This window comes from Grammomys surdaster, unplaced genomic scaffold (genome assembly GCF_004785775.1).
Source record: "Grammomys surdaster isolate TR1022 unplaced genomic scaffold, NIH_TR_1.0 364, whole genome shotgun sequence".
NCBI classification, from domain to species: Eukaryota; Metazoa; Chordata; class Mammalia; order Rodentia; family Muridae; genus Grammomys; species Grammomys surdaster.
Genome location: NW_021604783.1, coordinates 2325042 through 2346984, shown reverse-complemented (window position 1 = coordinate 2346984; position 21943 = coordinate 2325042). Strand labels below are relative to the sequence as shown.

General features: G+C 41.9%; 1 protein-coding gene across 2 annotated transcripts in view; it reads right to left on the bottom strand.

The window, feature by feature from the left end:
* The window catches only part of Myh10 (myosin heavy chain 10), a 132950-nt gene that overhangs the window by 93461 nt on the left and 17546 nt on the right, over positions 1-21943 (bottom strand). For both annotated transcript variants that reach the window (XM_028780192.1, XM_028780193.1), the window contains exon 3: positions 10314-10470. In XM_028780192.1, the coding sequence (XP_028636025.1) occupies positions 10314-10470 (157 nt within the window). The remainder of the gene's footprint in view (positions 1-10313; positions 10471-21943) is intronic.

Genomic DNA, 21943 nt, shown 5'->3' with positions numbered 1-21943 from the left:
TAAGGAAAGAGAAAAAAACAAAACTACACACACACATACATACACACACACACACACACACAAGCAAATTAAATAGTCCCCTAATGCATTCATAAAGGCCTTCTCCCTGGATCTGTACATACCCCACCATTGTATGGAAGTGAAGACCTCCACAAGTGCTCCTTCAGACCTCTTCCTTCCCCATGATGGACAGTCACCCCTCCAGCAGCAATAACAATGAAGGCTCCTCTACCCAGACTCATCCATTTCACTGTCTCTCTGGCCTTGTACTGCTTTTGAGTTCCTCTAAGTCTATTAGTACAGAGAGGACCGGGCCTGAGAATCACCAAGATCCTTCCAAGTCTTTGACACTGTCCCCTCAGTTCCAACCTCTGGGTTCGGTTTCACTGACTCCTCCATTCCTAAACTGCCAAGAGAGGCACCCAGGCCCCTCCAACTCTGAAAACCCATAAGTGTATCTAGACAGTGACATTTACAGTGAAAAGAAACTCAGTTAAAAAAAATCCAACTAGCCTTCTAAAGAGGAGACACATGTGCGAGAACAGCAAGCCAAGTGTTTTCCAAAGTGCCGTCCAAAAACCACAGGAGGAGACACTTAGTACAGTTGACATAAACCACACGGTCAGCAGTGGGAATGTTCAAATCAACAATCTCGGCTCCCGTCATAAAAGCCCAGGAAAGAGAAATGAAGCCCCAAGAGAGGAAACAGTAAAGTATCACAGTGGAAGACAGAGTGAGGGGTGGGGACCTTACTTTAAAAAAACAAACCATAACCCAAAGAGCCCTACTATAACTATCAAAAAAGTGAGTATGAAGTTAAAATCCTTCCTATAAAAAAGTAAATTTTAGGAAACATTTAAGATTGATATAATACCAACTTTCTACAGTCTCCAGGAAATGAAGAGGGAGAAACAGTTCCTAGCCTGCTCTAAGAGACAAGGCGTACTTTAGCCAGATGCTAAACCTGGAAGAAAAAGAAATGTAACAGAAAACATGTATGTCATAAATATACACACAAAAATTCTTAACAAAGTGAGAGCAAATAGTACCCAGTAATCTATACAACAAGCCATAAAATGGGCAAGTAGTACTTATCCTTAATCTAATTCACTTGGTTAAAAAATTAAGAAAAACCACTTCATCATTGAATAGATACACATAGAACAAGCATTTAGAAAAAAATCCATTCGTGATGTTAAAGGAGTGTGTGTGTGTGTGGGGGGGGGGAAGAACTGCTTAGCAAAGTAGAATACAGAGGAATTTCAGTCCATAAAGGGTAACTACCTAAAATGCCTACAGCCTCTATCATCTTTGTGAAGGTTGTACATTTAAGATGGAGAAGAAGGCAAGGAAGGATAACTGTTCTCATTTTAACATGGAAAAGCAAAAAGGAATAAAAGTTAAAAGCACAGAAAGGAACAGTGTTTCTATTTGAGGAGAGATGATTGTCTAGTATAAAACCTCAAAGAATCTTCAAAAGCAAATTAAATACCTACCCAGAGTAAATCAGTTTTAAAAGGTGTTTTTAAAAGGTCAGTATAGGGCTAATGTGGTGGCTCAGAGGGTAGAAGTGCCTGCCTGCAAGCCTGACGACCTGAGTTCGATCCCAGGAACCCAAATACGGTGGACGAAAGAATCAGCTCACACAAGCTGGCCTCAGATTTTCACAGGTGTGTTCACAATTACATATACACTAAAATTCCAACTGTCAATGTATAGTAACTCAAAATCCTATTTCTATATATTAATAAAGAAATCCCATTTAAAAATACAAAAGCCACCCAATGTTTCACTTTACTAAGGTATTTGTTATGCTTCCATGTTAGTCCAATGAGTCATTAACACTATGTGAATACAAAAATCAACTCAACACAGATGAGAGATCAGAGGATATCTGTGTCATGAAAAGACAACCAGGCTCATGGGCCAGAGGACTCAGTACTGTCAGCTCTGCATCAGCTGACCTACAGGGTCTATGCTGGCCTTTTTAAAGAACAATAATGGGAGATGAAGTCAGATGTTATCTGATATCAAAGTCTATTGCATGGCTACCATTAGGCAAGCCAAAATGATAATAAGCTAGATATTTAGATCAAAGGAAGTCTTAAGTGAGACCTTCAATGATTTTCAACAAAGATCAAAGGCCAGTGAAGAAACAGTCTCAATCAATAGTGCTAAACCAACCAAGAAGCATGTGCAAAAAAAAAAAAAAAAAGATAAACCAATAACTCAAAATAGATCAGAAGAAAACAACCTGCAAATCATTTCTCTAATAAAGGATGTGTTGTCTACAAATAAGTTTTCCAAATTGAGCAGTAAGAAAATATGGGTACTTTTTTTTGCATGTGTACCTGCACACCAGAAGAGGGCATCAGATACATTTTGGAGCTACCAAGTGGTTGCTGGGAATTGAACCCAGGACCTCTGGAAGAGCTGCCAGTGCTCTTCCAGAGCCATTTCTTCTGCCTCTCTTTTTTCTTATTTTTGCTTTAAACTGTACTTGTAATGGGTGCTTGCTTTTTGTGTGCTATAGCTTAAGGTTCTGCCCATTCTCAAACGTTTATTATTTGGCCATTTTGGGGTATCCTTCTTGTAAATGGCATATATTTGTTGTTAGGCTGTCTCTTACCTATATATAATGTTAAAAGTACAATTATGGCTGTTGCACTTGGTGTCACATGTCTTCAGACTTATTAATTATTAAATATCTTGTCTTTAATTCTTCTGATATAGGACATTAAGTTTCTCGGTTTATTTTAAAAGTTTCAGTGCTATTTCTGAAGTACAGCAATTCTTTCTTCAGGTGCTCATGACTCGCACAGGAGGGAGCACTCCGTAGAACCCTTCAGCATGACATCTGCACAGAAGAGCATCCATCCTTGGTGGTTTCTAGGATATGTCAGGAAGTGACTGGGGCTATCAAATATGATGTCTATTGTTGAAGTTAGGTCCCGGTTCTGCCTCCCAGCCCCAGCTCCCAGCTCCCAGCTCCCAGCTCCCAGCTCCCAGCCCCAGCTCCCAGCTCCCAGCTCCCAGCTCCCAGCTCCCAGCTCCCAGCTCCCAGCCCCAGCTCCCAGCTCCCAGCTCCCAGAAATGAGGCTCAGATTATATTTACCTTGGTCGTATAGTTAGGCTCTACTCTAACTAGATCATGACTAAAGATAACTATTTATCTTAACCTATATTCTGCCATGTGGCTGGTTCCCTGTGCTCATGCACCCATTCATCCTCCCCTCTTTTCAGGCTCAGCTCCTCCTCCCCTTCTCTCCCAGAATGCTTTCTCCTCCCTAGCTGGGGAGGTAGCCGGGCCAGTAGTTAGAAAGGTAAATTAGGGCTTACCCCTCAATAATTGTCAAAGCTAAATAAAATAATCATAGTCTGAGTCTCATTTATTTGTAAGCTAGTCGGTTGTACTACAGTCTATCACTTAAAATACAACCAAATGACAGAAGCAAATGGAGAGATTATTCTGTATGAGCAGTGGTCTAAATTCACCCAGAGAACGGGAGTCAGCTGTTATGTAGGCCTTAAATGTAATAGACTTTGTCTCTAAGATTCAGGGCTTGTGATTAAGACATGAAGATGGAGCTTTTCACTTCCCAGTCCCTTCAGTACCCTGCCCCAGGGCACTCCTCTGGCTAGGCTTGTTACGGGGCAACCGGATCTTTGTAATGGTGCCTCAGCCTTTATCATTCCTGGTGTATCTCCTGAGCACCCTTGCTGAACCTCCATTTTACCATGCATCCAGAATCTGTTCATGGTTTTGCTTACGAATTCAACAACAGGATGTACTTTGTTCCAGCGCAGGAGCCTTTTAATATGTTTCCCTTTGGTTTAGGTCCACTTTACTGCTATGCTTTTGAAGAAAGCTTTTTATTGCGAATGAAACACAGAAAAGCTAACTTGATAGTGCCCAGGCCCACAAATGGTCATAAAATATCTTTTGTCTCCTTTGTGAGGTAAAATGCCTAACTCCGCTATAAATTTTTATTGATTAATGAAATTAGAACTATAAGTGTTTCTAAAAGTCACTTTTGCCTCAACTCTTCCATCGAAAAATTATTTTATTTTTCTTTTATGTACCTTGGTGTTTTTCTCTTATTTGTATATGTGTGTGTAAGTGTGAGTATCAGATCTCCTGACACTGCAGTTATAGTTACAGACAGTTTGTGAGCTGCCATGTGGGTGTCGGGAATTGAACTCATGTCCTCTGGAAGGGCAGTCAGTGCTATCAATCGCTGAGCCATCTCCCCAGTCTTTCATTTATATATATGATATTTTGTTGTGGTCAAGAATCTACAACATACTTCCTGATGTCACCTTCTGTCACCAAAGCCCATAGAAATAAACGATTAACAATGAAATAACCAGAACTCATTATGCACACTCCCACAGCAGCCAAGCCACCGGAAAATCCTTTTAGCAGCAATACTTTGTTTCATTATCCTGTGGTCTGAGAATGTGGCCTGCCATTTCTTCTTTTAGGAACTGAGGTTTTATTGGTGGCCTACTCCAGAATTTGCTCCAAGTTCCAAACTGTGCTTCTTGCTTGACAGGTAGCTAGCTGTCTTATACACTTACTTTTTTGTTCCCACTTGCTAAACTGTTAAATCGCATCTTAATGCTAAATTCTGAGAAGCATGGGATGTTTCCCTCTATAACCAGACGTGGTTCCCATTCTCTCTGAATTCCCGAAAGGTATCAGTTTAAATATATGAAGCAGTAATAATGGTGTAAACAGGTGTCCCCTTTCTCTCTGGACCTATGGCATGCTCTTTGTCTGTCTCTCTGGACCTATGGCACACTCTGTCTCTCTGGACCTATGGCATGCTCTTTCTCTGTCTCTCTGGACCTATGGCACACTCTTTGTCTCTCTGGACCTATGGCACGCTCTTTGTCTGTCTCTCTGGACCTATGGCACACTCTGTCTCTCTGGACCTATGGCACACTCTTTCTCTGTCTCTCTGGACCCATGGCACGCTCTTTCTCTGTCTCTCTGGACCTATGGCACACTCTTTGTTTCTCTGGACCTATGGCACGCTCTTTCTCTGTCTCTCTGAATCTATGGCATGCTCTTTCTCCATGCAATCGTTCCCCTTACTTCTTGCTCTCAAACAGCACCTATTCTTGAGGCCCTTGAGAAGACAGAGCATTTTCAAGTTTCTACCAGGACAGTGACCCTGACTGCCTAACCACTGACAATGCTTCAAAAATCTGACAGTGAAAAGGAGAAAATATGATAAATAAATACTTGTTTTAAGCAAAGGGAAATGACGAGCACTTTTGACAGCTTCCCAACAACTGTCAGATGTGCTCATCCTTTGACAGTTGCTGGGGAGCTGTCAAAAGCAAGGCAGCGGAGAGTGACTCAGGAGACAATGGCACTGTGAGATTCCTGGAGATGAAGGGATGGCAGGACTGGTCTTGGGTTAAAACAGATGCAACAGGAGATGGCTCGTAAATCTAGTGGGAATTCTAGATCAGTTCTCTGGTGACTTCTAGTTTCTCAGAAATGAGAAATCAGATGATATACAGGAAGCTGAAGGACACGTAAGGAGCCAGAGGTCTGAAGCACACAGGGTCCCAAACAGTCATGACAGACTGTCAATCATCTCTGTCCAGGTAGAGCTGGCACGTTGTACTAAGGGCAGACTCATTTCGGTCATGAATTTTCAGCAGGTCTGTTCATGCGTATAATCATGACTCCCAAAGAACTAGAACCCCAAGTAAGAATGCCAAGAGGCACAGACAGCCCAATTCATCCAACAGGAGAATTCTGACAAACAGGTATAGCAAAGAAGGGTATGAGAAGACTGCTGGAAGGAGAGAGCATGAACCTACACTGAGGGACAGCTACACAGGGATCCACAGGAAGCAGGCATACACGTTAGTCTTCCTGGAAGGGCACTATAATAGAATTTGTGAAATATTATTGAAAAATCTGGTAATTTAATAAGATGAAAGTCTGCAATGTCACCTCAGAAACTGGTGGCACAAGTTAGATGAAGCTTTTTCATTGGGGAAGGCAGCATGAAAAATTATGTGGCTCCCATCATAGGGCTCCAGCAAAGCTGGAGGGAAAGAGAACCCTGTGAGGTCTGAGCCATCGAAGAATGAGGGGATCCAAGAAGAGAGCTCTGAGGGGAGGGGAAAGGACACAGCTTTCCCTGGGGTACAGAAGAAAAGGTTTAGTAGAGATACAGGACAAATTAAGGACACAGTCCTAATCTTCTAGAACACAGGGTTTCAATTGTAGGGTAATCTTCAATGAGTGGGCTCAAATGACATATTCAAGGAGAAAGCCAGGAATCAATTAAATCCTGGAAGAAAAATCAAAGCACACTGAGCAGAACATCTGGGTAAGCTGGCACATCAGAGAGTGGGAGTTACCTGAAGCAAAATGAAAAGGGAAGCAGGAAGATCAGGAGTTCAAAGCCATCCCTGGCTATACTGAGTGGGAGGACACCCTGGGCTCCATTAGTCTGGTAGGGAAGGAAGGAGAGGGGAGGGCCAACACAGATTCAAATACAACTAAGCTACACAGCAGAACAAGACATTTGGATTTCATTCTAAGACTCCAGGAAAGGAACACACACTTAAACAGTCATGGTGTACCAAAAAGGAGGCCCCTGAGGCTGCTGTTCTGTGCGGATCAGGAGCTCCACAACAGTGCAAGCTGGAGTGGAAGGCATCAGGAACAAAGGAAGGGGCGTCTTCTGTACAGATATCCTATAGAGAAGGCAAGGTTACTGACCTCAGAGGATTAAATGTCCAACACAGGGAGCTCTCAGTGCTTCGGCCTTGGTTTCTGAGTCTCAGTACTACACATGGGAGGCCTGATACTAATGATTCCTTTCCATAAAGATCCTCTGACCTTGGCCTGTCTGTCAAACTATATAAGATGAGGTACATAACACCTCCCCATTCAATACCCTGCCTGGCAGATCTAAGTCTTTTTATTAGCACAGGTATACTTTTCCAAATTATCATTTCTATCATAGAACCTAAAACAGACTCCATGTTTCCACCTCTTGTTCACAAGTTCCATTGCTTTCCTTATTTGCATCTAGTCTTCAAAGAAACTGCCTTAGCCTCTGATTGTGTCAATGTTGCTGTCCCACATTTCTACTAAACATATGATTTCTTTGCATTGAATTCATGACAAATATTTATTGAGCAACTAGTATGTGCCAAGTACACTCTGCATTTTACTAACATGGTATCCCTTAGACTCCAAAACAAAGGGGAAAAAAAAACCCAAAGATTTTTTAAAAAGATTTATTTCTTTTTATTTTATGTGTATAGATAAATGCTTTGCCTGTGTGCATGTGGGGCACCATATGCATGCAGTGTCCATGAAAGGGCATCAGATCCCCCAAAACTGTTAGCCACTATGTGGGTGCTGGAAATTGAACTTGGGTTCTTTGGAATAGTAGTCAACACTCTTAACTACTAAGCCATCTCTCTGGCCCTTACATTTTTTTAAGATTTATTTATTTATTTTTTATGTATGAGTACACTGTAGCTATCTTCAGACACACCAGAAGAGGGCACCAGATCTCATTACAGATGGTTGTGAGTCACCATGTGGTTGCTGGGATTTGAACTCAAGACCTCTGGAAGAGCAGTCAGTGCTCTTAACCGTTGAGGCACCTCACCAGCCCTTATATTTCTTAAAAATAAAACCTTTTACCATTTCTCTCAGTAAATCTGAAGATGCAAAATGTGTGCCCAAAATAATTACACAAGACATAAAACTGGGATGATATTTAACTGATAGAAAAAACTAGAATTTTAAAAGATCTAGACAGATTGAATGGGGAACTGACTTTCACATCACAGTTGAGAGGGACCCTATGTTTTGAATTTTCCACACAGTCTCCTCTGAGGCTCTCTGTCACTCAGCTGTCTGTCCACAAGGTAACTAGGGGCCTAACCTGGATAGACTGGTGTGAGCATTACTGACCCCTGTGTCCTGCGGTATATAAGCAGGAGCAAGCAGCCCCTTTCTCACAGAATGGAAGGCAAAGGTAGTTTTCTGTGTCAAATTTTAAAATGTGTATATAATCAATGAACTCCATTTAGTGTGGACAAGAATGTTTCAAGCAGCAGCCATGTGTGGAAGTGCCAGCCCATGACCTAGCATCCAGAGGAGGAGCAGGAGGAGTGGGAGTTTAAGCTCACCCTGGGTACAAAGAGACCCTATCTCAAAACCAAAACACAAACAGCATGTCATGTTTTAATTCTATCTCACACTTTTAACAACTAATATACTCTTGGTCAAGTTATTTAATTGCTTTGTGCCTCGGTATAATAGAGATAAATACAAATAAATATTATAATTTATGATACACATTATTATGGTTAAAAGCAATTTTCAGTGAGTTGTCCTTTCTAGGATTAGTAATGATAAGAAAGTCATTTGCTAATAGACCACATATTCCCCATACCTTCCTCTTCCATATTTGTTGAATGGACTTAGGAACCATTCACAGGACATAACATCTACTATTTTTGTAAGCTGTTATAGTAGAATAACTCTCCATTCTGCCTGGCAAGACTGAAAATGTCTGTCTTTTCCTCATATGTACTCAGCTAGCCCTACCAGACTCATGTCACCACCAATTTTACAGGCATACACCCTACATCCTCACAGATATGAGTAGAAATGCTTATTAGAACACATCCCTCTGGCCGGGCGGTGGTGGCGCACGCCTTTAATCCCAGCACTTGGGAGGCAGAGGCAGGAGGATTTCTGAGTTCGAGGCCAGCCTGGTCTACAGAGTGAGTTCCAGGACAGCCCGGGCTACACAGAGAAACCCTGTCTCGAAAAACCAAAAAAAAAAAAAAAAAAAAAAAAAGAACACATCCCTCTGGTACACACCCTGAGCAGCTCAGGCAACTCATACATCTGTCAGCAGCTCCAGTGCAACCTTGCAAGGGTCACACAGGGGACTGTGGGATGGTATGGGTCTCAACTGTCTGATGAACCGTTCACTGTGCTTCTGTCTGCTAATAAGTCCAAACCAATAGTGCAAATATATTCATATTGTTTTAAACTGATCTCGCTGTATTAGATAACGGGTTCTACACTCTTTCCTGGCATGCACATTATGCTCAGAAGACTGCAATATTTTCTTCTTTTAAAAGAAATTAGAATCATGTATGGGAGAGCCTAACCCAGGCCTCCAGGGAATGTTCCTTTTCGATAGTAATCTAGGCATAGAGGGGCAACAGCATCAGCTGAAACAAGGGATCCCAGACTCGGCTAAAGGGGGACTCTTTACATTCTTGTCTTATAAGACACTCTATATGGTCAGACTTAAAAAAAAAAGTCCTTCCATAAATTATTGTTCAAAATCAGGGTTCAAATGAAGGACTCAATAAATCTATAATTCATTTTGATCCAAACGCAAAAGCTTTTAATGTTAACCAATCAACACATTTAAAAACTTTTCTGATTTCTTTATATACATTTAAACAACAAGTAAGATTTTTATGATTCTCCCTCATTCAATGATGTGTTCACCTTTTCTTTTCTCTTGTTGGCTTTATATTTATTTAGCAGTACTTCAGACTGAAGCCATGACCAGTACATGCTAAGCAAGCAGGCTGCCTACCCCTCAGCTGTATCCAACAGTGTCTCAGTAATTTACCCAGGCTAGACTTGAATTTATTCTGTATCCAGGCAGGTCTTGGATTTATGTTCTCCCTGTGCAGCTGGAATCCCAGGCTTGCACTACAGGCTCAGCTAGTTTTCATTTCATATTACTTTGCAGCGTTGGATATGGACTGAACCCTGGGCTTCACACATGCTAAGCAAATGTTCTACTGCTATACCCTGAACCCACTCAGCCCTTTCCTATTGATTTTAAAGTCTAATAGCATGGAGTGTTACTTGTGCTAGTTTATGGTAGAATCGAACATGTATTAAAAACTTGATGCTTCTAAATATTAAAAAGTATGCGAAACTATTGCTATGAAGCAACAACCGTATTTTAGTTCCTATAAAAAACGGCCTCATCATCCATTTTAATCTTAAAAGTTAACTTCTCAACAATAAACACCTTATTTATTAACTGATTAATCGATTAATCGACTGTGTAATCCTAGCATGGAACTTGCTATGTGGACCAGACTGGCCTCAAACTCAAGAGATGCACTCACCTCTCTCTTCCTTTAAAGTACCACCATGCCTGGCCCACTTTTTAAATTTTAAAATGAAGATTAAAACATTTTGTAGGTCAGATTAAGACATTATAAAGACAGTCTTTAACACATTCCACGCATTTCTTATTCCTGGGCTTGTTTACCTTGAAGCATGCATCTGTAAGCAGACTCTGATATGGCGTAGATGTGTGGCGGCATCTCATGGCGCTTCTTCCCTCTGTACATTTCAATAATATTCTCAGAGTAAATCGGAAGGTTCTTGTAAGGATTTATCACCACACAGAAGAGTCCAGAGTAAGTCTAGAATAAAAATGAATACAGAGCTAAGAAGTAGAAAAGTCAAAAGAAACAAAATCTGTATTTCTCACTCAGATCCAACCATCAGACAGAAACAACATGGTAATTTGAACAAGAGATCTTTATTCTTCAGACAACTCATCTATCTCCCAAATTAAGTCATCTCACCTGGACAATTTCCTACAAAGTCCGAGTAGTTTTAACATAGCATTTATTTAGAGCACTCTCCTGAAGTCAGTTCTGTAACTGACCCTCACCTGTAAAATGCACACACCACACAGATCACAACTTCAACAGTTCACAACCATATTATCAGCCTTTGCTATTCACATTTACTCTCTCACGGACACACAAGTTACGAAAAATTTGTCAATGTTGTTTAGACCCCAAGTTATAGTTTATCTTTAAGAAACTACCATTTGCTAAGTTTGGGTATAATGTCAAGGAAGAATGTTCCCAATTTATCTGAAACATGATTAAAATATCCCTTTAAAAATTTCTTTGTAGGCCAGGCAGTGGTGGCACACGCCTTTAATCCCAGCACTTGGGAGGCAGAAGCAGGCGGATTTCTGAGTTCGAGGCCAGCCTGGTCTACAGAGTGAGTTCCAGGACAGCCAGGGGAACACAGAGAAACCCTGTCTTGAAAAAACAAACAAACAAAAAATTTCTTTGTAGAGTAGTTTAATTTTATGTGTATGAATGTTTCGCTTGCACATTTGTATATTCCCCATGTGTGTGCCTGGTGCCCAGGGAGGTCAGAAGAAGGCATCGGATCCCTTGGAACTAGAGTTAAGATGGTTGTGAGCTAGCAGATGGATGCTGGGAATCAACCCAGAAGAGCAACAAATGCTCTAAGCCACGGAGCCCCCAAAGACTCCTTTTTTCTCAAACATCTGCATAGAGCTGAATTTCTTTCAAGTAACTTCACAACAAATAGAAGACATGAGAATCCAACTCTTTTGCTAAGATATTAAAGAAATTTACCAAAAAAAAAAAATTAAGTTTTACTCTGTAGCTCTTTTGGTATTAAAAATATTTTTCAAAAAAATTTATATGGGTTTATCACTTTTAAATGAGATAATAAACATTAAATTTTATACTTCAAGTATGATAAACATTGTCATAGTAACCCAAACGCTCCTCAATAATTTATGAACTGGATTACATGACTCCAGGAAACCTTCCTGATCAACACTGATGGCCATCATTCAGAAATGACATTAGGGCTGGAGAGTTGAGTCAGTGGCTAAGCGTACTGGCTGCTCTTGCAGAAGACCTAGGTTCAATTCCAAGTACCCACATGGCAGCTCATAACCGTCTATAACTCTAGTCCCAGAGGATCTGATGCCCTCTCTGACTTCCTCAGGCACTCAGCCCACAGATGGTGTCATAAATACAAGCAGGCAAAATACTCTATACATGAAATAATAAAATAGTATAGTATGCATTTCAAAAAAGAAGAAAAATGGCATGCTGGACACTTTTTTTATCTTTTCAGACTTACTTCTGACAATATTCTAAAAAAAACTCACTATTGAAAAAAACAAAGATAGAGAACCCTGCTCCAGACATGCTGGGCCACTGGGGACTGTGGCATTTGGAAAGGACATTCTTTTTGGCTGCATATGAGGCAGACCTTTTAGTTGGTTAACTCCAAATAACCAGCAAAAAGATGCTACAAGAGCCAGAGAGATGACTAAGTGGTTAAGAGTACTTGCTGCTCTTGAAGAGAGGCCCTTCCTTCCAGTTCTCAGCACCCACATAACAGCTCACAACCATCTGTAACTCCAGTTCCAGGGACTCTAACACCCTCTTCTGGCCTCCACAGCACCAGGCAAGCACATGGTGCACATGTATAAAACACACGGCCACAACACTCATGCACATAAAATAAAAACACACAAATCTCTCAAAGAAGATGGGGGATGGCTGGAAGATTAGGAGTGTTGGCTGGAGCTATGTGGCCAGCTCCCCTGGGACAGCTGAGGGGACTGTAATGAACAGCTGTGTTCATAAAGGCTGAAACCCTGGCAATTACTGCAGAGAGCCCTCTAGGGACCATTCTGCTTTGAATGCTGCAGTTACTAATTCTAAAACAAGAGGAAAGCTTGCCAAAACAATTCAAGTGACCAGACCATCTCTGTCACTGCTTTCTATGGCTTTCCTTGAGGCTCTACTGCAGTCTCAGAAGTGGGAAGCGAGTGAGATGACCCCTGCTGGAGGCCACTGGTTTGACCTCTTGGCTAATACCTCACATCTTGACCTCATGAGGCCGCCTGAGACTAGATGGATCCATGGCTTGCTTCCCTTGCTACCTCAGTCCCCTAGCCTTGTTTGCCTAGACATAGGCAACTTTAGCTTGCTCCTGGCCTCCTTCCCTTTTCCACTTTCTCCCAAGCTAGTCTTCCAGTGATTAATCCAGTCTCAGACGACAAAAGACAAGCAAAGATAATAAAAACTGACTTTACAGCAACAATATAGCTACTGCAGTATGAGGTGACTTTAGATCATGTATTCCAAAAAGCTGGAAGGAATTAATTATGAGTGTGACAAATGTTTGTGACAGCTACGGTTGACCTAAGCACACAAAGTATGCATGTATGGAAACGTCATTGTGCTTTTTAATGTGTCCACAACAAAACAGACTCAATTTTAAAAGTATTTTATTAAGGATGAACAAAGGAAGTTAAACTTAATTGTTAACGGGTTTATGATATAACAGTAATATAAGTTTTAACCACACAGTAATGAATTCTTAAATATAACATCATTTTTCAGTCAAAAGTTAGGTCATAGCCTGGCAAGACACTACAGCATCTGCACTTCCTGAGGTTTTTGTTGTTGTTGTTGTTGTTGTTGTTTTTTGACACAGGGTTTCTCAATGTAACAAGCCCTGGCTCTCCTGGACTTGCTTTTTAGACCTGGCTGGCCTTGAACTCATAGAAATCTGCCTGCCTCTGCCTCCCAAGTGCTTGGGATTTAAGGCGTGTGCCACTGCATGTGGCCTTGAACTTTTATGTTTTTAAGAGGTAAATAATTATAGAATGAAAAACAAAAGCCTAAAATCTAAAATACACAAATCAGGAGCAACACCCTGCACTATGGCTGGCAGAGGTCACCCCCTGGAACAAGGACACATTTAATCAGAACTAAGTCCAATACGTCTTAGGCAGTTTTCTGAGGACAAGGATTACAAAGTCTCACAAATATGAATTAAGTCATCAAAAAGAAAACATTAAATAATCATTAGCATCTCATGCTTGCCAAGGACAATGTAACAAATAGCTAAACAGAAATCTTATTAAAGTATTAACTTCTGAGAACTTAAAAAAATTTGATCAAGTATTGTTTTTTTTCCACATAAACTGATCGATGAATTAATACTGTATCTCTTCTGTCTTTGTTAGACACATGGGTTTGCAAGTTCAAATAAATTTTTCAGTATTTGAATGTGTACACAAGGTATCAAGCACTTTGAGAAGCACACATTCTAGGTGTGATAATGGCAGGCGCAAACTAAACAAGCCAGGCACATTGCAAGGCTGCAGAATGAGGACTAGAAAGGTAAACAGGTATGCTAAGAATGGGGAGCACTCTGGCCAGAACACCCACCAGAGCCCAGCCAAGAGCCACAGCATCCTGTCTAGAGCTATGAAACTAGACATGACAGCCCCAGATGGCCTTTGATGTTGTTCTTCCCTTAGAGGATGTTAGGGCCAACGGGGGGATAAAGAATTCCTACAAAAGCAGTGCAAGTTAAGACTCTTACAAGGCAGACTGAGAGGACTGGCATAGCGGGACAACGGTTAGGATAATGGAATGTGAGAAAAGTAGACAGTCACACTGAACAATTTAGTTTCTGTTCTCTATAGGTGACAAAGAGTGACTTGGGGAAAGAAACACTTTACACTAAGTACAAATCTGGCAGCCATCGGGAACAGCGATTAAAGGAGCTGGAGGGAGGAGACCAGCAGATACCTCCAGGGAGGCGCTGGACAGTCCTGGCACCATGGAACAGCCTAGATGAGAGAAGGAGCAACACAGTCCAGAGATGGAAAGGTCATGGAGAAGCTGGACAAAGGCCTCCCCGGATACACTGAGAAATTCACAGGGACGAGCATTAAAGGCCCCAGTCAGAGAAGATGCAGATTTAAGCTTGAGTAACTGGAAGGGCTATTTTCTGTAACAACAGAAAGCTAATGTGCTTTGTGGGGGAAAGACACTGCATTCCCTTTTAATGTACTGAGACTGTGGGACCACAGATAAGTCAAGTGGGATGTTTATGAACAGTTGGACATATTAAATTGCTAGACCCACAGGAAAACCCTGAAGAACTGAGAAGGCCTGAGGGGAAAGTTTGTGTAATAGCATGATTGCACATCTTTCCTAAGAGAGAGAGATACACAAATATTGCACACACAAAAATTCACAATTTTGTAGGTATGTTTATATGATATGGTGTCATGCTTCCAGGCTCCTGCCTGATCACTGCCTGGAATGCTACCCTCTCCTGTAGGCCACTCCCGGAAGTGTTGCTCCTCATCTTTTAAGTGTCTGGCCAGTGTTTAAGAAAGCAGGACTTTGTGTATGCATTGTTTCAGAGGATCAAAGGACCAGTGAATTAGGAGATGGAAGCAGGTGCAGAGGCTGATGTCAGGAAGCAGAGACACAACAGTCTCCCATCAGGAACAGGGTGTTGACTAGGGAACATCGGATCATCCTCCATCCTAACTGTAGCTCTCAGAAGAATCAGTCCAAAGGAAAGCAGCATGGGGGTGGGGCCGGAAGTGCATGTGGGATGGAGGACAGTTTATCTATACCATCTATATAAGCACCATACCTACATAAAAATTACATGTATATCAAAAAGCAAAGACATCCAGACAAACAAGAATGTGCTGCATGATGAGGTAAAGAAAAGAGGATTTAGAAAGAAGTTAGTGTAGAAAGTCTACAAATAAGTAGCCATGAGAGAACCTTAGGTGGTAGGATGTGATGTTACAGTCTCCACACTGCGTCAGAAACAACAACAACAACAACACCTACCAGTGGCCAAGGCAAAAACTCACATCACCGAGTGAGTGGGGCACACCCCAGTACAGGAGGCAGAGGCAGGGGGATGCCAAGAGTTTGAGGCCAGTCAGGACTACACAGTGAGTTTTAGACCAGTCTGAGCTCCACAGGGAGACCCTATGTGATGTTTGTCGGCCTGACTGGATTTTGAGTCACGCAGGAGACACACTTATGAGCATGCTTATGAAGGTGTTTCCTGAGAGTCGACTGAGGATAGAAGAGCCACCCTGAATGTGGCCAGTGCCATCCCATAGGCTGAATCCTGACAGAGTAAAGAGGAAAAAGACCAGCATTCATCTCTCTCTACTTCCTGAAGGCAAGCACCATACCTCACTCCTTCCACCATGCCTCTCCTGTATTCAAACTATGAGCCAACTAATTGCTCCCTCCCGAAAGTCACTTCTTATTAGGTACTCTGTCACAGCAACAGGGAGAGTTACTAATGTTCCTGGTCTCACAACCAGAGACAGGATGGAGATCAGGTGATCAGACAGTCACACTCACTCCAAGGCACTCTTCTTATAGGAACACAGACCATAAGGAAAATAATACATGAAAAACAAGTTACACAGGTAAAACTAGTAACAATACAGAGGGCAGATGAATGTGGATGACAAAGGAAGGTAGCTACATTATTAACCATTATAGCTGGAGGTTGGGGATACCAGGCAACAGGCATGGCTGAGGTCACATCTGACTGTCCTATGAGTCTGCTATTTGTTTGTTTATGCATTTGGGGGGATAAAACATTTTTAAAAAGATAACAAAAAAGAAACTCTAGTCAGGCATGGTGGCGTTCACCTTTAATCTCATCACTCAGGAGGCAGAGGCAGGTGGATGAGTTGGGAGGGCCAGCCTGTTCTACACAGTAAGTTCAAGAGATGCCAAGGTGACATAGAGAGAGCCTGTCTTGAAAAATTAAACACACAAAACCAAAAAACAAACTTAAAAAAAAGTTGAATTGAGATGGCTTGATGACTTTTTATGTGAGGTAAATACACACACACACACACACACACATACACACACACACACATGTACACATTATGGAAAAGAACTCAGCAACTTGAGCTCCTGGAACCACCATGGCAGGGAAGGAAATATCCTAAAGAACACTTTAGTCCCTCCCTTCAGCCATCCAAAGCAAGAGACCCCAAAGAACTGAAAATTTCCCTTGGCACCCCACTGCCCTAGTTAGGTTTACTATGGTGTGATCAAACACCATGATCAAAAGCAAGTTGGGAGGAAAAGGTTTTCTTTGGCTTATACTTCCACATCCTACTCCATTGCTGAAGGAAGTCAGGACAGGAACTCAAGCAAGCAGGGCAGGAACCTGGAGGCAGGAGCTGAAGCAGACAACATGGAGGGGTGCTGCTTACTCTCTATGGATTGCTTAATCTGCTTTCTTATAGAAAGAACCCAGGACCACCAGCCCAGGGATGGCACCACCCACAGTGGGCTAGGCCTTCACCATCAATCACAAAGAAAATGTCCTACAGCTTGTGTGTCAAGTTGACATAAAATTAGCCAGCACAGGCCCTTCCTTCCTTCCTTCCTTCCTTCCTTCCTCCTTCTTTCTTTCTTTCTTTCTTTTTTTTTTTTTTTTGTCTTGGGCAGGGAGGGTATGCCACAGCGAGTGTGTAGAGATAAGGGGACAAAGTTCCAGAGGTGGTTCTCTCCCACACACATGCTCATCTGGGCACCACAGGCATGTGAGCACCCAGAGCCCAGATGAGAGCATTGGACCCCCTGGAAAGTTCCAGGGGGCTGGGAGTCACATGATATGGGTAGGACACAGACTCTGGGTCCTCTACAAGTGTTCCTCATCACTGGACCATCTCTCTAGCCCCTAAGCTAAATTCCAAAAAAAAAAAAAAAAAGATGGAAGGCAAACATGGCGTCATTACTGTCTGTCAGCTTTGCATCTTTTGTTTTGTTTTATTTCTCTGTGTAGTCTTGGCTGTCCTAAAACTGACTCTGTAGACCAGGCTGACCTCAAACTCAGAGATCTACTTGTCTCTGCCTCCAGTACCAGCACTACCCAGCTTTAGCTCTGCATCTTAAATTCAAAAAAAGAAAAGAAAACCTAAAACAAAGTCAGGTGTGAAATCTCAGCACTCCAGAGGTCTGAACAGGAAGACTGCTGCAAGTCTGGTTCAGCCTGGGCTACAGGACAAGACCCTGTTTCAAACAGGAAACAGACACTTTCAGAAAAATCACAGACATTTCTCTTTCTCTCTGTCCATCAGATGTCTTTCTCAGTCTTTGTTTCTTGAGACCGACTTTCACTATGTAGACCTGGCTGGCCTGGAACTCACTATGTGGGTCAGGCTAGTCTTGTAATTGTGGGAATCTTTGGATTTTGTTTTTTATTAATTGAATATTTTTTAAAACTTTTAAATCTTGTGTATGTGTATACATTTGTGCAGGGTGGATGTCCGAGAGGCCAGAGGTAAAGTGTCAGATCTACTTGGAGCTATAATTATAGGCAGCTAAGAGCTGCCCAGTGTGGGTGCTGGGAATTGAACTTGGGTCCTCTGCAAGAGTAGTAAGTCTCTTAACTGCCAAGCCATCTCTCCAGCCATTCCACCTCATTTTTGAGACAGGATCTGTCCCTGAACCTGGAGCCCACTGATTGGCTATCCAAAAAATCCCCAGGGACCGTCCTGATCCCACCCTCCAACTGCTAGGATCACAGGCCCACAGGAGTACGGGGAACCACACTTAGGCCTCAGGCTTACAGGACAGTCACTCTAGAAAAGACTGTTTTATTTTCATATGTATGTCCCTGTGATATGTGTGCATGCATGTGTGCAGTGCCCACAGAGGCCACGATAGAGCATTAGATACCCTGGAGTTGGAGTCAGAGGCATCTGTGAACTGGGATTCAAACTCCAGCCCTCAAAATAGAGTAACAAGCCCTCGTAACAGAAACATCTTTATAGACACACACCACACACATAGACACACACAGAGGTAGACAGACAGACAGACAGACACACACACACACTTGTAACTCCAGCATCTAAGTCTATGCTACACAGGGAAACTGCCTGAAAAGAACTTTAAAAATCGAACAACAACAAAACATAAGACGTATTTTAGAGAATGAAAATCAACAAAGAGCAAACAGATAAATTAATAAACAACTAGTAGAAAGTAGTGTTTTGTAGATTTTAAAATACAGAGAATTAAAATAGCCAACAATGACATGTAAGTTGTGAGGGAGGAGTGAAGGCCACTGAAGTGCTCTCAGGCCCTGTCATTATCTCTGACTCAGTAAGACTTCTATTTTGCATAAATCATTTCTCAGCCCCTTTTGGCTAAGATCATGTGTCACGTCATTCTTTAGTAGGCCAAGAATACAAATAAAAATGTGTAACCACTAAAAAGAAAACTAAAGTGAACAGCAAACAATCTGTAATGAGAAAGGGGCTGGAGAGATGGCTCAGCGGTTACAACCACTGCTGGCTCCTGCAGAGAACTGGGGCTCAGTTCCCATCACCCAGACAGCAGTGCATAGCTATCGGGAGCTCTAGTTCCAGGCCCAGTGCCTTCTTTTGGTCTCCATGGACACAGGCACACACTGGGTACATATTCACACAGGCAGGAAGAACACACATGAAATCTTTTCCCCCGTCATGTGAGATGTAAAAAAATAGAACACTCCTTAGTCCAGGGGGCAGGGATGGGAGTGGGAATGGAGGAGGGGATGGGGCTAGGAATGGGGAGTAGTTTGGGGGTTAGGGTAGAGGGAAGCATAAAAGGAAAAAAATTAAAATATTATGGTGCTGAGGAGATAACTCAGCTGGTAAAATGCTTGCCATGCAAGCAAGAGGACCTGAGATTAACTCCTAACAGTCATGTAAAAAGCCAAAGAGCATGCTTGTAGTTCTAGCAAGGGTGTGTGTGCATGTGTGTGTGCGTGTATTGCTGGCTAACCAGTCTAGTTTAATCAGTGAGTTCCAGGTCCCAATGAGAGAATCCATCTCAAACAACAAGATAAAGGGCCACGACATGGCCCTACATGTAAAAGTGATTGCCAACAAGACTAAGTTTGATCCCTGGGTCCCATATGGTGGAGGAGATCAAATCTTGTCAACCTATCTTCAAACCTCCACATATGCACAACAGGACACACATGTATACACAGGTACATGCACACACGTATACACACACAATAAATAACAGGTAGACAAAGATAGATAGATGTAATCATTCTAAATATGATATAATAAATGTAATAAAAATAATTTTATAGACACAGATGGATGGTTCCTGAGGAGGAACAATACTCTGGCCTTCAAAGGCATGTATACACACATGCACACTCACACACACAAATAGAAAACTGGTTAGAGGGTAGATTAAATGATATGTATTAATCACTATATTGTATGTACATACATATTCTACTTTTAAAACTGTCAGATTGTTGATGAGCAGTTTACTGCAGCCTGCCCAGGTTCCTTTAATTTCTCATTCTCCTTGTTAAAACCTGTTGATCAATTTCTAATTTGTTACTGAATAAATTATAGATTCCCAATCTAAAATAGATAGATAGATAGATAGATAGATAGATAGATAGATAGATAGATAGATGTTCAGACTTAGGAAAACTGTCATTCCCTTGACACACAGAAGCAGGAGGAATTGCCCTGGGCTACATAGTAAGACCCTGTTTCAAAAGAACAAGAAAGAATACTGTCAGATTCGAGACAAGATTAACAGCCAGGCAGTAGTGGCACATGCCTTTAATCTCAGCACTTGAGAGGTAGAAGCAGGCAGATCTCTGAGTTGTAGGTCAGCCTGGTCTACAGAACAAGTTCCAGGACAACCAGGAACTCCCCAACCTACAGTGCTGGGGAGATGGCTCAGCAAGTGAGAGTACTTCCAGCTCAAGCATGAGGACCTGCATTCAAATCCCCTGAACTCAAGTCAAGAGGTGTGTGTGCCAGCTGCACCATAACCCAGCACTGCTTGGGTAGGCGGAGACCACTGGCCCAGCCTCACTGAAGGGAACTAGGGGAACTAGAGGGAGAGGGAGAGCAGGCCCTATATCCTCCTCTGGCCTTCTCAAGCATCCCTACACACACACACACACACACACACACACACACACACACACACACACAGTACTAATGTTGAAATAGAATGAGCAAACGTTGTCACTAAAAACATGGACCCCTTCATGATCATTCACATCTCTATACACATGATATCAGTGTGAGTGTGAGCAAACAGTGACAGGACTAAAAAGAGAAAAATTCCTCACAGTAACCGACAGAAAAGCAGATTTAAAAAAGAGAAAATCATAGGATCTATAACATAAGATCAAAAAGCACTGCATACTTATGGTACTAGGTCCGAAAACTTCAGAGGACACATGACTTTCAAGCTCATCTTCTCCCACACACGTGATCATAAAATAGATCACAAAGCAAACTAAAAAAGTATCAAAGGACTGAGCTCATTCAGGACATACTGTCTGATCATAGTGGTTTATGCTGAAATAACAAAGTAAGCCTGCAAATCCCCTATGTTAGGAAATGAAGCGATTCACTCCAAAATAGTCTGCAGAATCAAAGAAAAACATTCTCATTATTTTGAACTAAATGATAACTCAACATAATAAAATTTACAGAATACTGCCAAAGCAATAGAAATTTATAGCTTTAAAAGCATGTATCAGAAATGAGTACTTAGGCCGGGTGGTGGTGGCGCATGCCTTTAATCCCAGCACTTGGGAGCCAGAGACAGGCGGATTTCTGAGTTTGAGGCCAGCCTGTCTACAGAGTGAGTTCCAGGACAGCCAGGGCCACACAGAGAAACCCTGTCTCAAAAAAAAAAAAAAAAAGAAAGAAAGAAAGAAAGAAAGAAAGAAAGAAAGAAAGAAAGAAAGAAAGAAAGGACTACTTAAAAAATTAATGAGGTATTTATATTAGAACCTACAGGATGACCAATTTATTCCACAAAAAGTAAAAACAATGGTATGAAAAGTAGATAAGGCCGGGCGGTGGTGGCGCACGCCTTTAATCCCAGCACTCGGGAGGCAGAGGCAGGCGGATTTCTGAGTTCGAGGCCAGCCTGGTCTACAGAGTGAGTTCCAGGACAGCCCGGGCTATACAGAGAAACCCTGTCTCGAAAAACCAAAAAAAAAAAAAAAAAAAAAAAAGAAAAGTAGATAAGAAGGCAGACATGGGTAGGAAGAATAGATAGAAAGGACCAGAACAAACCCAAAACCTAGATTTGAGCCTCTGGTGAGTCATTTTAAAAAATAGAAAAAACGGGCTGGAGAGATGGCTCAGCAGTTAAAGGCTAGGCTCACAACTAAAAATTTAAGAGTTCAGTTCCCAGCACCCACGGCTGTCTCTCCAGCCACAAAAAAAAAAAAAAAAAAAAA